The 15,721-nt window shown below is 40.3% G+C and overlaps 2 protein-coding genes across 3 annotated transcripts; one reads left to right on the top strand and one right to left on the bottom strand.

Annotated features, from left to right (window-relative positions):
• Window positions 1-352: 352 nt before the first annotated feature.
• Window positions 353-2,512, bottom strand: LOC124126900 (tripartite motif-containing protein 45-like). Its single transcript, XM_046490457.2, has 2 exons — window positions 2,050-2,512; window positions 353-1,585 (listed from the first exon to the last, which is right to left on the bottom strand). Exons 1-2 carry the CDS (start codon window positions 2,439-2,441, stop codon window positions 793-795), a joined length of 1,185 nt encoding a protein of 394 aa, XP_046346413.2. The 5' UTR covers window positions 2,442-2,512; the 3' UTR covers window positions 353-792.
• Window positions 2,513-9,475: 6,963 nt separating this feature from the next.
• Window positions 9,476-15,595, top strand: LOC124126901. Of its 2 annotated transcripts, none has more exons than XM_046490459.2 (4): window positions 9,476-9,755; window positions 11,951-12,977; window positions 13,532-13,584; window positions 14,374-15,595. In XM_046490459.2, the coding sequence occupies exons 2-4, from the start codon at window positions 11,963-11,965 to the stop codon at window positions 14,527-14,529; spliced, it is 1,224 nt and encodes a 407-aa protein (XP_046346415.2). In that variant the 5' UTR covers window positions 9,476-9,755; window positions 11,951-11,962; the 3' UTR covers window positions 14,530-15,595. The 2 variants fall into 2 exon arrangements, with proteins under 2 accessions (XP_046346415.2, XP_046346414.2); XM_046490458.2 differs by having other exon boundaries at window positions 9,743-9,862.
• The last annotated feature ends 126 nt before the right edge of the window (window positions 15,596-15,721 follow it).

A 15,721-nucleotide genomic window follows, 5' to 3' on the forward strand; every position in this document is an offset into this window, starting at 1 on the left:
CCGCATATTGAACAGCCTAAAATATGAAGTATGTAAGCACAGGCGGTGAAGTCAGACTTGTCATCCCACTGCTATGCCATTGTTGTCAGGAATCAGTACAAACTACCAACATTTAGGTGATGCGTGAGTTATATGACGTTTTGTGGATGATTAGGAAATCATTTTATAATCTGATAAAGGTATTTAATTTGCTGCACACAACTAATCACATTTTAAGGTGAACATTTTCGGTGAAAACTGTACCCCATGTTAGATGTCGACAATTAGCGTTCTTGTTAAAACCAGTCGCATAATTCTAGTCTCATAAGGTTCATAGACACAGTACTGATCTGGGGATCATGTTTACCGTTTTAAGAAGAATAGTCGGAAACATGTTATTTCTATAACACACGTATAATGCTTACAATTTGCAAACAAAACATAGGAAGATAGTATTTTTATTGTCACAAATGTAACACAATATGCATTATGACGACATGGACATGCTTGAGACAAAACCCTGAAAACGAATGCTTGAAGGGGAACTGCTCTATTTCAGGTCGTGTTCAGCCATTAGCATATGAGATCACATCACTACTACACTCCTTCTATTAACCCAGTGTTATCAATATGGTCTTCATTTACACTATCAAACCTGATAACTGCCTTTGTCCAAAGAGCATGTTTGTCGCCACCACATGTTATCAGTTAATGGTAATGTAGTATATCGTGAGGAACGTAGCTTACAGATGAAATTCAAATTCTCAGGTCCCACTGATTCATCTTGGTTTGTCAATTCCCTTATCTTTGGCCTCATATCAACATAAGATTCTGAAAAGATCTGCTGTTCTGTTTTCTTTGCTCATCAGAAACGGCTCCAGACATAATTGACTTATTTCTTGTCTGGGGCACTTTTAGTCTCTCTTCCACAGTACACATTTCCTGTAGCAATAGCTCCGTGTCATTAAGACCTGAAAGCCGCATGTCAAAACTTCTCATGTTATACTTCAACGGCGACTGGGACGTCAAGGAGTTTAACCTGGACTTGATGGCATCGTGTGTTGCAAGGAACTTGTCAGGTGAACACATATCTAACACTGTCTCGCTCTTTCTTAAGGTAATCCTTGCAGCCTGTAACCTCGACTTAAGTACAGCTTTCTTCCTTCCAACCACCTGAAGATGTTCATTAACGTCCATATGCAGGTGCCGCAATAGGAGTTCTTTGCGTTGTTCCAAAGCTCTCAATACCAATTTAACAGTAGCTTCAATCACATCAGTTGCACTGTCACTTTGCGAAAAACATGTGCTGCCCTGCCTGAGTAAAAGCTTTTGATAAGTATTAATCTTATGAACGTCATTGTTTATTTGTTCACATTTCTCAGACACATTTCGTAAGGATTCATCATAGTGAGAGCTAATTTCATCTATAGCATGTTTGGCATGGTTCCCAAGACAGCATGACGAGCAAACTGTTACATCACATCTTTTACAGTAAAGTGTTTGCTCCAGCCAGTGAGATTGACATAGCAGCCTGTCGTTAAAGATGGAATCGGGCCTTTTTAACAGCTCAACCAGTGAAATCACTTTGTGTGCTTCAGCGAAATATCTGTAATTAGAAGGACATAATTAACCCTATTACCGGTCAATAGTTAAAGTGTAATTCAAAAAGCTGTAGTAGCAATGGGAAAAAGGTTTTCAACTATTGTTTTTCTTTTACTACAACACATCTGTACAGTTACCAGTAGCTATATACGTTATTGCTGTGATTGTTACTAATTGTATTTAGTTAATAAAGCATCAGACCCGTGAAAATTCAGGTTAGAATGGGTCTTCAACAACACATGCTTGTCGTAAGAGGCGATTAACGGAATCGGTTGGACAAGCTTTCTGAGTTGGTTGATGCATGTCTTCGTATCACAAATGCGTCACTGAATTGTCTGGTTCAGACTCAATTATTTACAGAAAACAGTCTTTTTGCGGAGATATTGCTGAAACATCATTAAGCATCACAGGCTTTGACAGTACAGTACTATTTGGATTTGCGTTGATAAGGTGAATAAAATGATGTACCTTGAATAACGCAAATGATACATCCTACAAGTATCACACATATACATGCGACAAGACAGGCATCGTGATGTAGCCTTGTTTAGCTGCGGACAGTCATCACAGTCAACGATTCCCTGGGACCTCTTCAGATCCAACAATAGGGCAGCTTGGACAGTAGAATAGTCTATCGTAGGACCTTCAGTCTTCTCCACTATTCTCTTTCCAGCAATCTCGTTTTCACAGGAATGACACTTGGTGTTGCCTGGCCTATCAGAGCGTTCCAGGCAAGGTTTGCAGACAGTATGTAGACACGGCAGAAGAACAGGGGAAGTTGCACGGGAATAGTGTGAGCCACATCCAAGGCACTGAACTGTGACATCACTGATGTTGTCATGGCTTGTTGGAAGAGGCATGTTTTACGTGTCATACAATCAGACGCAGTGTGCTCCCGATACGAAAGTGAACGCATATGTTGTTTGTAGACTGGCTGATGTTATCAGACTTATCTGACTGGCAAGTGTAATGTGTGATAGGTAAGCTATGCTGCATGACGGCAGTATATTTAGAACCGCTGTAGGCTTTGATTGATTCGAATAGCTCTGTAGGTATATATTCTGCATATCAGAATATTCTTTACATTTGACTACATATACTCTTCATATACAATTTATTACAGTGTGTTTTAACAAATGAAAATTCTACACACATTTTAGAAATACATATGAACTCACAACAGACATAAAAAAATACCGCGGTGTACTCCCTGGCCACCAGCACAAACACAACACCCTCCTTCCTACCCAGTGCACATTAAATGGTTGTCAAACATGAATCATGTTCACACATAATTTTATCATATACCAGGTATTCCTACATCTTATCCGGTCATAGGTAAGAGTGAGTGAGTGAGTGAGTATGGTTTTACGCCGCTTTTAGCAATATTCCAGCAATATCACGGCGGGGGACACAAGAAATGGGCTTCACACATTGTACCCATGTCGGGAATCGAACCCGGGTCTTCGGCGTGACGAGCGAACGCTTTAACCACTAGGCTACCCGATCGCCCCTCGTAGGTTAGAATAGTGAGTGAGTGAGTATGGTTTTACGCCGCGTTTAGCAATATTCCAGCAATATCACGGCGGGGGACACCAGAAATGGGCTTCACACATTGTACCCATGTCGGGAATCGAACCCGGGTCTTCGGCGTGACGAGCGAACGCTTTAACCACTAGGCTACCCGATCACCCCTCGTAGGTTAGAATAAGTACCCAGTACATTATATAAGTTGTTAGAGGCAACTACTTGGACCGGGTGGTCAGGCTTGGTGACATGGCTGTTGGTCTGTACACTGACGGCATTACTCATTCACTCAGTCACTACCTTACCTATTCAATATTTGTTAAAACAAACTATATATGCTTGCTTAAGGTGCACACAAACCAAAGTCACTCACCCGCTGGGGTATATGGGTACGAAATCTTCTGGTTATTGCATAGTGCACTGTAAAACTTTAAAACGGGTGAAGTCCCCATGCACCACTTACTGATGTTTGTCTACATTTCAGGTTTTTCAAGAAATACTTGTTGTAGCGACTAGTGTCAGTTTCAGTTCGTACGGTTTGCCAAAACTGACATGAGACAAAAAATAAAGTGGAGGCACGGGTGGCCCAGTCGTCTGAGTGCCAAAATTCGCTTTGATGAGTTGCTCCCCTGGGGTACGCTAGAAACCTATGATTGTGGGTGTGAACCCATATGTTTCTGTATGATTATGTTGTCAGCACCATACCTGTGCTCATAGGTTTCACCAAAGTGGTAAACGTCTGAGACCTGCATCACTTCGGGCTTTCCTCCCACATTAGGGTTACAGGCCGTGATACAACTTGTCAAAGCGGCGTTAATCCCGCTTCACAATTAAAAGTTACACACTGAACCATCAGGAGATACCGCGAATTTCAGTTTCAACACTGGTTGTTCATTAGTTTGACCAACCCTTTAAATTTATGATCGTTTTCAAAACTGCCATGATTGTCGTGTATATGGCCAAATATTACACACCACGAATAATCAAACAAAAATATGAATACATGATCGGATGTTCTGATAGTTTAATTCGTACATTAGTGGGTCATTGAATTACACACTTTTTAAAAACCTTAACAGCTGATCGTTTGCTTGCTTTGCTTCATCGGTATGCTACATTATCAGTGACAGCATCCCCATCAATGTCACCTGGTAGGACGTTACAGACTTACAGTTTTTCTTTTTCTTGATCTTTGAAATCTTTTCAGATACTACCAGTCCTTCTATTGAACCATATGTTTAACCTTTTCACCTTATTGTGTGTAGCACTGCCGATCCAGACCCGTATTTCATCCACGCGTTCAAAACTCAGTAATGATGTTTTATCAATAACAAAATGGATATATTTTTTAAAAAAGCACTTTGCAATTTTTGTCCTGACTGTAATTATTTACCTTATAACCTGAATGTCTTATTTAAAGTGGCGAGGGCTATCGCTGTCCACCCCCACCCACCAGCAGGAATCCAACTAACAAGCACAGCAAGCAAGGGTGCGGCTTAGCCGTGATCTTACTGAAAAACAGTTAGTTACAAAGGGATATATATAGGCGAAAAGTCTTAAGACTTGCAAAATGACAATAATACTAGACACACGTTACACTGAAGTGAGTAAGTGAGTTACTGCTTTACGTCACATCGGCAATATTTCAGCTATATCGTGACGACATTACACTGAAGACGCACAGCGATATGTTTCGCATGTACTTTTTACACCATGTTTTGATATGGACGCTCAAAGAGAACGACTGCGTACAAAGAACGGTTATGACATTAACATCTAATTACAATAGAAATCTCTGCAGCGAATGTGGTATGTTCGGGCTAGTATCAAGCCAGCCCTTGTGCTGCCCTTTAGTTAACAAGAAGAAATATGACACCAGTGGTCCTCGGTATCTATTCAAAACAGATTAGTTTGTTTAACCATGTGCGGACTTAGAGTACAAACGAATTTGCTGTATGTATCAAATAAAATGTCAATAAATATTTCTTTATGCCCAGATGTCCTTAGATAATGTCCGTGCTGTAAGATAAACTGTCCATTTCAACACGAGTCACAACAAATGTCAAGAAAGGAAGCAGGCGTAAAATGTTATGATTTCTACACAAGTACGTTCACCATAGGTGGAAGTAATATCAAACGAAGATGGTGTTTGTTGTTTAATGCCACAGGCAATCAAATCTACGTAAATTGTACAGTAGGAAACAAACAAGGTTGGATGATTAGCCCAGCATTATTTGTTATATTTTTGAATGAATATATTGACACAGAAATCTGAGTGCAGAGGAATCTAGTTTGGGGAATTACTGTAAAGTCTTACTACTTTGTTATTTGCTTATGATATGGTTAATGCAGCCGACACAGTGTTGAGATTACACCAACAGATTGGCCTTCTGAGTGACTTTAATAGATTTAATTTGAAATGAAAGTGAACAAAGATAAAACAAAGGTCGTGGTATTTAGAAGAGGAAACATTTTAAAGAGCACAGGAAATTGGTATAACGATGGATCGCAGTTAATGTCAATACCTCACTCTTAGTATCTTTCATGGAGCAAAACCCATTTGCATTTGTCAAGAAAAGCATCACTCTGCTTAGTTAGATTTATCCGTAAATGCATCATTGATATTAGTATGTGCAGATATATTTCTACACACCTTCACTCAACGTTCATCATCAGACGTAGAACTCAAATTCGCAAAGAAAACCCCATCTTCAAATATTACTGAATGAGTGAGTGAGTGTGTGAATTGGGGTTTAACACCGCTTTTAACGGTGTGCCAGTTAAGGTTCATGTGGGACGAAGCCGGAAGTGATGCAGGTTTCTAACGTTTACAACTTTGATGAAACCCACGAGCACAGGTGGTGCTGACAAATCAAGAAACATAATCCGGTCGAATCCAAAATCCTTTTCCACCATGATGACACCCTCGGAATTCCAGAACACGGGGGCCATGAGCCTCAGTTTTGTCACCCATGCGTGAACTTGGAAATGTCCTTCTCTGTAAAACTTTTCTTAGGCCTTGATTGTTCAAACAATTTATGAACAAGAGTCGTATGACACTTTTAAAATTTTGGTAGAAAGAGCACGGGTATGGTGCTGACACATCTAGAAACATAATCGGGGGAACAGGGATTCGAACCCACGATCAAAGGTTTCTGGCGTATGCAAGGGACGCAACTCTGCACAGCAAATTACGGCGCCTTACGCGACTGAGCCACCCGTGCCCCTGTGTTGCCTCCCGTCCAGGTTGCAGTATTGGAGCTTAGGACACTAAGCGGAGCAACTCCATGTGACGGAGGCTTGGCAACAACGCGTTTCTGGGCGACCACCAGGGTAGTCCTGAACGGACGGTATTGTGAAGATCTAGTGTGTACTTCTGGACTGTGACATAAAACCGTTAACGCCAACTGTTTATGAATTGATCAGTGGAAGGCAGGATGACACCGGGTCTTCAGTCCACGCGAGTCCGAGTTAAGTTGGGTTAAAATGCAATACTAGTAGAGCTTTTTATGATTTCCAAGGAAGTGGAATCATAGTATCAAGATATCGCAGACAGACAGACAATAGTTTATTAACGTCTCACTTCTGTTCATACATAAAACAGCTCTGTACAACTTGACATAAATAGAATGTACAGAACCATTCAATAGAATTACGAGAGACAAATTATCACAGAATTTATACATAAATGATATAAAGATGATATAGTAAAAAGTTATCCATATAAAAGATGTTTTCTACGATTAAGAATTAAAAAGCAGACTTTGGCAAGTATAAAACACACACTGGAGTCACTGAAAATTAAACAAAGTTTGTCGATATCAGGTATATCTAAAACATTATAAGATTTAGCAATACATTCATTAAAAAGAGTTGCCCTGATATCGTCATATAATGCGCAGTGAAACAAAACATGGACCTCGTCTTCTACGCTGTCATTACAGTGAAAACATTTTCTATTGTTGACAGGTACAACTTCGTACAGACCGGTTTCCACTCGAATAGGAGCCACGCCAAATCTAAACTTGGCTAGTGCCGATCTATAGTTTCTGGGCATCTTATTTGAAACATAGTATTCTGTCCCATATACTTGTTTGTAACATCGGTACATTCTCAATTTATTAAGCCCATTTCGCCCCTCTTCCTTTCTTAACATATCACTCCAACGGGTAACATATTCATTCATACACCATTGTTCCACCTGTGTACAAACAAAAATTATCAATAAAACCTGTAGCGTTTAATAGATGTCCTAAATCCATATTAGTTAACTTCTTTCTTACTCTACCATTCCAATTTTTACATCCATTTACAGCGTATCTATCAGCCCAGTTAAACACGTGTTTGTTTAACCTACTAGACATATTCTTAAGGCGACACCATTGTCTTGCTACACTTTTCCACTGTCTGACAACAGGCGGTATCCATCCCATGTCCCCATTTATAGCGACGTTAGGGGCGTATTTGCCGAGTCCCAAATAAAATCTAATGGCTCTATGGTGTACAGCATTTATTGTTGACACATCATAATTACCCCAGATAGCCGCCCCGTAGTCAAGAACAGACCACACCATGCTATCGTACAATTTGGAATAGGTTTGGAAATGCATACCGCCGATTGTCTTAACTTTGCATATCAACAGGCCCAAAGCCCTATTAGCAGACTTCGCTGCTGCACGTGCCATTGCAGTAAAATCTAAGTGGTCTGTGAACAGTAGACCAAGATAATTATACTTAGCAGCAATGTCTAAAATCATATTTCCGACATTAAAAACATGCTTCGTCTGTATGACAGACGGGTTTACAAAATGGACAATTTTAGACTTTTCCTTATTGATCTCTATCTTATTTGTGCAACACCAAGTATGTAAAACATCTAACAGTAAACTGAGATCAGCTTTATTCTCAGTTAGCAATGCTAAATCATCCGCATATGCTAATGCTGCAATATTAAAATTGTCTACAGTTAAACAAATATTAAGACTGTTGAGAGTATATAATAAATCATTTATGAACAAGTTAAAAAGCAAAGTAAACGTAACCGCTTGACATTCCGCGTCACGGTTTCCGGTCTGATGGCAAAGCTGTGTCACGTCGCCATCCGCTTTCAGCAACACTTCACTGCGTGTATAGCGATGCATCCGACGACTTATCTTGTACCGGGAAGTGCAATCTCACACGGGCATCTTTTAACAACGCTTCATCAGTCAAACGGTTCTCGCACCTAAATTCGAAATGATTATCTATCAACGACGTCAACTGTTTTCTTAATTGTTTTCATGTCCCGTGTTATTGCTCATGTTGGAATATATGTAGAGTATTTGCAGGAACTGATACTATTATTTATCTAACCTTACATTAAAATACCAGCTTCTGTATGGTTTTAGGAGTAGGTAATTACTTTCCATGTAGCCGCTCATGAAGCCCGCTGAGAAATTAATCGGGACACACTATAGGTAACTTGCTTATCTCGTATAAGTATCGTTGAGCAGAAACGAACCGATATTTATCCGTTTGCACTGGGTAAAGGGGAGTAATTCAGTTTGCGTCGTCTGCTAGCTGTCAAGGCTGAATCAAAGCGTTTTACCCGGTGAAACATATAGTCTGTGCGAATGAACGTCGGTGAGATAAATTCGTCGCAACAGATCCCTCGAGGCATCACGGCTGGGGGTACATAGGCTCACACACTGGGTACATCACACCATATACCTTCGAGATCCGTTGTCAACTTAAAATGCATATCTAAATTTATATGTTGGTGTTTATGATTATATGTATGTGTTTGGATGTGTTTGTCTTTTATGTGCGTTTCTGCGTTAATCTTTTGTATGCATGCACGTGAAGCTCGCGGGCACGGGCGTGGTTCTGAATGACAAAACATTTAAACGGGGCAGTCCTGGATTCGAACCCACTGTCAAGGGATTTTGTCCACCTGTACCTCTACATATTTCCGACTAAACTACCGTTATGTCGGTCGGTCTACAGGAATGTCTCGATACGTCTGCATGTAACTGTAACACTGTAACCTCGTTAATCTGAACAGTACAGTTCGCAGTGAAATAGTTTGGATAAATATATTTCCGGATTCATCAATGATGGATGCGTCGTAATGTTGCTTCAGATATGGTGATCGTCTGGATACAATTATTAAAGACGAAAATGTACATGACATTGCTTGCGCAATTGTAATATAATGAAAACACCCAAAAATGTATAAACTAAGTTATCAAACATCTCCTGCAACTGAAAATGAAACCCCTTTAAAATTATAATTTTATTCATTTCGCTATGTCATACCCGGTGCTGTATGAGTTGTAGCCGCCCTATATAAAATCCCCTCAATAAATCAAAACTTTGCAGTGAGTAGGACATATAAATAGACCACACCTTCACCCTCGAACTTGCACCCTTGAACCCAGGAGACATGTACATACAGAGGACTACAGCGACACCACTGCCTAGGCTTACAATGGCTAAACACATCTATCTTTGAAGCAGTCCTTCAACTGACCCAGTGAGTCAGTAAATTTGAAACAGTGTGACAGTTACCAGCCGGGAAATCGGGAGTAGGATTCATACCGGGGAGTGTTTTCCTACCCCCACTTTCCAGCTGACCTACTTGGCGCCGTGTATCTGGGACGAGTGAGGTAAGAAATAGCATTGTTGTTAAACTGTTCGTCACTATACTGGCTGGGATCGTTTGAATTACCAGGCATTGGGGTTAAATATGCCCAAGGATAGCGTTCAACGACAGGTAAGTTTTCAAGTGTACTTGTATAACCATTTATTTTGACAAGACCCCCATTTTAGCAGTATGTCTAACGTGGGAACAATTACGTGATTTTTTAATGTCTCGATTACTTAGCAGACCGAATCCTACAGCAGATATTTACTTTAGTGTCAACTAGAGGCCGTGAAAGGAAAGGCGCTGTGACACATGACTACGGTATTCTGTCTATGCATGTCACCATGTTCCTGGTAAGACCAGTGTCCCCTTGTACTCCAGAAATAGCTGACACACAAGTTTGTGACGCTAGGTATTAAACTGATAACAACGTTGAAAGTTAGAGTGACATAACGGAAGCATACTGTACACTGTGCGTTGCGGTCGCTGCAACGACAATTGGGGAAACAACAATAGTTGTAGGAGCGGTCTACCTAACCCGTCCATATATTTGCATAATTAGCTCCTTATTTACAATTTATCAATGAATCAATTTTATGATAACTGGTAATAAGTTTGATCTGTCGCAGTGAGAGACAAAGAGTCTGGGTGGGTACAGAGAAGAGATACCGGTGTGATAAGACTGCATGTGTCTGGATGTTCAAACACTCCGCTGAACCGACATTACATGATTACATGTTTGCCCCGGCAAAAGGCTTATATGGTGTCATTATATTGAAGAACCTTCAATCTCAAACTGACGTGCTATTACGTATTTATGGCCAAAATTCATTCCAGCTTGCTTAAATGCTATCATTGTTCAATCGTTCGTATTCCGACATACATGTAGACAAGTTTAGTTTGTTTTACGACTCAATGTTCTAGCTATAATGTATGATAATGGTACGCATCGGTGTGGATATGTGTATTAAATTAAAAAAACCTAAAAATTTGTAATTTAATAAAACAAACATGCTTCTTCATTGACAATTGATCGTTATGTAACGCTTGTTCAAATTGTAGACACAGTTTTGACCTGTTGACCTGTTTATTTGTACCCCGGAACACATTCCTCTGCTACACTCCTTTTGTGTAACACGATATGGCTGAAATATTGCCGATGTGACTTTTAATCTCACTACTCACTCCTTTTGAGTATACCCATCTATGGACCAAGTAACATCATAACTATTAGAGTAATGCTTATATGTGCTGTACTTATTCAATATTTCAAATTCAGGTCAAGTTGAAGTGTTATTATTGTATTCAAGACATCCGTAATTTTTCAATTTTTCAAATTCAGGTCAACTCGAAGTGTTATTATTGTATTCAAGACATCCGGCTCATGGACAACAATGATTAATACATACACGCGTCTCGTTTTGACATACGTAGATATAGAAAGGCCCATAATGTATACATACATACACAAATATACAGCCTTTCTCGTATTTGTAATCAAATATAAATATAAACTATGTGAGGACAATCGAGACAAAATAAGAGTCGTTAGAGAGCTAAATTGCGGTGTAGAGCTCGAAGTGATGTAGGATAGAGACAGTTACTACGTTTACAGCAGTCTGTGAAAAACCCATGAGCACATATATGTCTACCGACGAACTATAGATCATAATCAGGGCAAATCTGCATTCGAACTATACTCAGATCCTGTCATGACTAAAGGGACTCACCTCTGCACGTCAAATTGCAACTCAATATGCCACAATATCACACGTGTATTCTTGTTGGAATGTTTTTCCTTTTCACATGCGTACACAAGACATGATTGTTATTTATGCAACTGTCCAATATTTAAGTCCTATATATACAAAGAAAAGGGTTAAGCACCCCCTGCATATTTTACAGAGAGGGTTGTACGAGCGTTGGCAGTGAAACCCTTATAACATAACCTTTGAAAATCAAATACATACCAATCATACGCCATTTTTTGCGCCTCTGATAACCTTCTTCGTGTCATGTTCACAGATAATGCTTCAACCGTGCAAAACAGTGACGGTAAATACCCACAAAATTGCGGTGAACGGAAACTGCATTTTGAAACATGCATGGGTGGCATACGGCACGTGCACGTCGTGCTGCGATGTGATGTCACAGTTGCCATTGTGCTCTCCTATCATTTCAACGGAACGCCATTCTAGATGTCTCTTTTTCTTCCAGGTTCAATCAACAATGGATCGCAACCCGTGTGTTATGTGTGAACTGGCGTCAACGGTTGACATAATGCCAGTAGGGAAATCTCTGAACAAATTCGGCTTACTGTCCAAGGAAATATATCACGACTTGCAGAAGTCGTCAGTGAATGAGGGAATAAAGTGGAGAGGCCTTTTACATTCTCTCAACTTCCAGGAAAATGAATTAGCCAGAATTACCCTTGTTGAACTTGTTCGAATAGATAACCCAAACATTGCAGATGAGCTGGAAAAACCGGATTTCCGACGTCAGATCGGTTGTGTTTGCGGGCAGAGGACCAGTGGTCCTCGTTTGAAGAGATCCAACAGTCTCCCCCATATGAGAGACACGTCCGGCACCCAAGGCTTGCAAGCGTTCACCTTCGAAGGGTTCAATTTAGGAGCGTTTAACAACAGCTTTCCTCAATTTGGTGAAAACAAAGATGAGAACAATTACAAGTATATGTCCCTCCAAGTACCTAAATCCCCTGATATCACACCGAGTCCTCGTCGAAGGTCAAGATCTCTTGAGATTCTCAGACCGTTTATTCCCTTGGAACGAGAAACATTTATGCCGATGGACAATTCCGAATCAGATTTAGATGATGAAATAGATTTTCTATTTGCTGGTATAACCGACACATCTCTTGGTTCTGAGGACGTAGCTGATTTATCAAATGAAGGCATTACAAAAGGAAATCAAGATGACACTTCAAGAACACAGAAAGACGATTCTACGCTTAAACGAAATATGGAATTTGACGAGAATTTCTTTCCCATGTCCTCTTGGGTGGGTAGCACATCTTCTGCAGATACTGTAGAACATGTGTCTCTCAGTGAACAAAGGGACTCAGTGTTTCTGGAGGATGATGGACACACTCACGATACCTACGCCTCTTGTTCCGATGGTGCTACAACTTTGGAAGACAGGGATTCAAGCTCCACCAATGGAGAAACCAGTACCAAGCAGACAATATCTGAACGCTTACCTGCCCGGGAACAACTTGGCGACCGAGGTATGTCTATGTGTTATCAATCTGCAGTAGAATACTCTGAAACCCTAAATTCAGAACTGAATACGTTACAGCTTCATCTGTTTGAATAAATGGATGGTATTTTCCACCGTAGTAAGCGATACCAAAGCTGTATCACGGTGGCATGGTGATGGTCGAATCTGGATCAGGTAAACGAGTGGTAAGTGATATGAGATCGTACAAATCGTCTACAAACTGACATTTACGAGCTCATCGTTTGTCCAAGATCAGAGGATGTTCTCACCGGACGATTTACATAGTATAATCAGATTCGTACCACGGACTCTGCTTTTAGCAGAGATTTCTTATGATTATTTACGCTTTTATGTACATGCATGTTGTTCGCGCCAGGCTGGCCGTCATCTTATAGTAACTGTCTATGTCTTAAGCATTTCTTTAATTTCATCATCATGTTAAATGATATATTTGGGAACATTTCTAATATGTTGCATTTAGCAACCTTGACGTTTAAGAGTGTATTCTACACCACATATATATGTGTTTGAACTAGCTGACGATGTTATCCTATGTTACAGATGCTGAACAGCCTGAGTTGGTCCCGACAACGCATAGAACTCTACATTCCCAGGTATTTGAACATTTTAATGTTAAAATAGAAAAAGAAACTGTGTTCATGACTTTTGAATAACTGAAAACCAATGCCGACTAGATTATATAAACTAAATCGGTTTGATTACCGGGGTTCCCTGGGCTATTGGAGCAATAATGAGAATCACACCTTAAGTTTCTTTCCCTTTAAACTGTCGCACTGCGAGATTTGACTAGGAAGTGCAACTTCACTAGTGTACAAAATACCCAGGGAGTATGCGATTTCAAATACAAATTTGTTTAAAATAATTCTTGAGAGAGCTAATGAGGATTTGTTTAGTCCAATTAATTCAAAGAACGTGTTTTATATTGCTAACAACAGCAATACTATAAGGAAGCACACTTACACAGACACTTTCCTCCACTGGTAAAGAAGGTCATGTTCAGCTGACAACAGACTGTCCGTGCATGTCGTAATCGTCTCGTTTCAAAGACTAAACTATCCAACTTGGAAACGAGATGACACCGAGGGGTTAAACCGTTTCATATTCTACCGGTTGTTGTACGAATCGCAATTTGATGCAGTCTCACTGATTACATTATTCACGGTGCTTGAAGAACTCTTCTTGATCAATGTTTCTAGTCTCACTGATTACCAATATTCTTTTGGTTTCAACGAATCGGACATGTTAACAAATATCGAGTGCACATATTTAACTTTCATATCTAATTGTTTAAATGACGCTTACATGCTTATCATAAACCTAACAGTTCTCATCCATATGTTCTCTTATAGTTTGTTATGCACCTAAATGCATTATGATTTCAGAGACGTCAGGTGCCCCCTGCCGACGCATCCTGGGCATTACATATGACAATAGCGCTGTTCCTCCTACCACTCGGACTCTGTCTGCTGCCGAAGGATCTTCTATTCAGTATTGTAGCACTGGTAGCTTTACAAATATACACAGACAGGAACAGGTAGATCATGTCCCTTCAGATGTTTATTGAATATTATCCATTGTTTGTAAAGATTAAAACGTCAGTCCCTTACGGTGGCTGAAACATGCTTAGCCTAAAAGACGAAGGCTGCATAGTCGAGATTTAACAGTTGCATGCATTAAGTTAAAAACGTCCCATGCTTATGATGCACACAGGGACCACCGACCTTTCGCTCTCCGGGAAGACGCCTCCTAGACCACTAGACCTCTGTTTTTTCTCCAACTGAAAGGGCTGACTCCGTAGATAAAGTGTCAACTGTAGCGACTGATGCTCCTTCCTTTACCATTGTTAAGAGGTGGGCAGCGGGTTTGAAGCGGGGGAGAGAGCCTCGAAGATGATCCAAATCAGGAAGTCCTGGATCTGTCACCACTGAGGAAAATGTTGATAAAATACATGATATGATAATGAATGATCGAATGAGAACAAATGTTTAAGCACGCTGGATTCCAAGACTCTTAACTCCTGATCAGACACGAGTCAGGTTCATCTTCTCTCGTGAGAACTTACGTCATTGTGAGGTAGACCCTGCTGATTCTGTTGAGCGATGTGTAACCATTGATCACCACCATCAGCCAGAGACTAAACAACAGTCAAAGCAATGGAACAGGCTAGCGTATCTTCCTCCGAATAAGGGAATATGTTCCTTCATCTGACAACGAGATGGCCTCGGTATCTTGGATTCCTAAGGAATCCTTCTGGTGGACTACCTCCCGAAATGTCAGACCATTAATGGACAGTATTATGCTAATCCACTTAGGCAACTATGTGAGAATACCAAGGCTAAACGTCGTGGAAAAACCCACCTGTGCACAAATATGTTGTTACCATGGCTGCAATGCCATCAGATTTCCACCTTTTCCTAAAGTTGAAGAAAGAACTGTCTTATGCAATTGACGATGGCGTCATTTTCGCTGTGGATGACTTTTTACCCCACCAGGAGGACACCTCCGACACCAGTGGGATCCAGGGACTCCATCAACACAGTCCATCAAAGACTCAGGACAGTTCAGCTATTCCTCCCATAAAGTGAAAACATTCTAAATACGTTAGTACGTTCATGTGTTTTGTTATATATTTTGATATGAAATATTTATCCGTTATTGAACTCAACAGGCATGCACTCACTGTGTAAGTGTGCGATTTATGTTATTGTTTAAAACGTAAGAATATTTTTT

The sequence above is a fragment of the Haliotis rufescens genome, unplaced genomic scaffold (genome assembly GCF_023055435.1).
Source record: "Haliotis rufescens isolate VD_foot unplaced genomic scaffold, xgHalRufe1.0.p SCAF_15, whole genome shotgun sequence".
Lineage (NCBI taxonomy): Eukaryota > Metazoa > Mollusca > Gastropoda > Lepetellida > Haliotidae > Haliotis > Haliotis rufescens.

What these genes read in the sequence shown, in the direction of transcription:
- LOC124126900 (XM_046490457.2), bottom strand. Translation starts at nt 2,441, where the DNA reads ATGCCTCTTCCAACAAGCCATGACAACATCAGTGATGTCACAGTTCAG. An exon ending in TATCATTTGCGTTATTCAAG is followed by an intron (nt 1,586 to 2,049) that starts GTACATCATTTT and finishes TTCTAATTACAG; the next exon opens with ATATTTCGCTGAAGCACACA.
- LOC124126901 (XM_046490458.2), top strand. Translation starts at nt 9,836, where the DNA reads ATGCCCAAGGATAGCGTTCAACGACAG. An exon ending in GGAACAACTTGGCGACCGAG is followed by an intron (nt 12,978 to 13,531) that starts GTATGTCTATGT and finishes CCTATGTTACAG; the next exon opens with ATGCTGAACAGCCTGAGTTG. An exon ending in ATAGAACTCTACATTCCCAG is followed by an intron (nt 13,585 to 14,373) that starts GTATTTGAACAT and finishes TTATGATTTCAG; the next exon opens with AGACGTCAGGTGCCCCCTGC.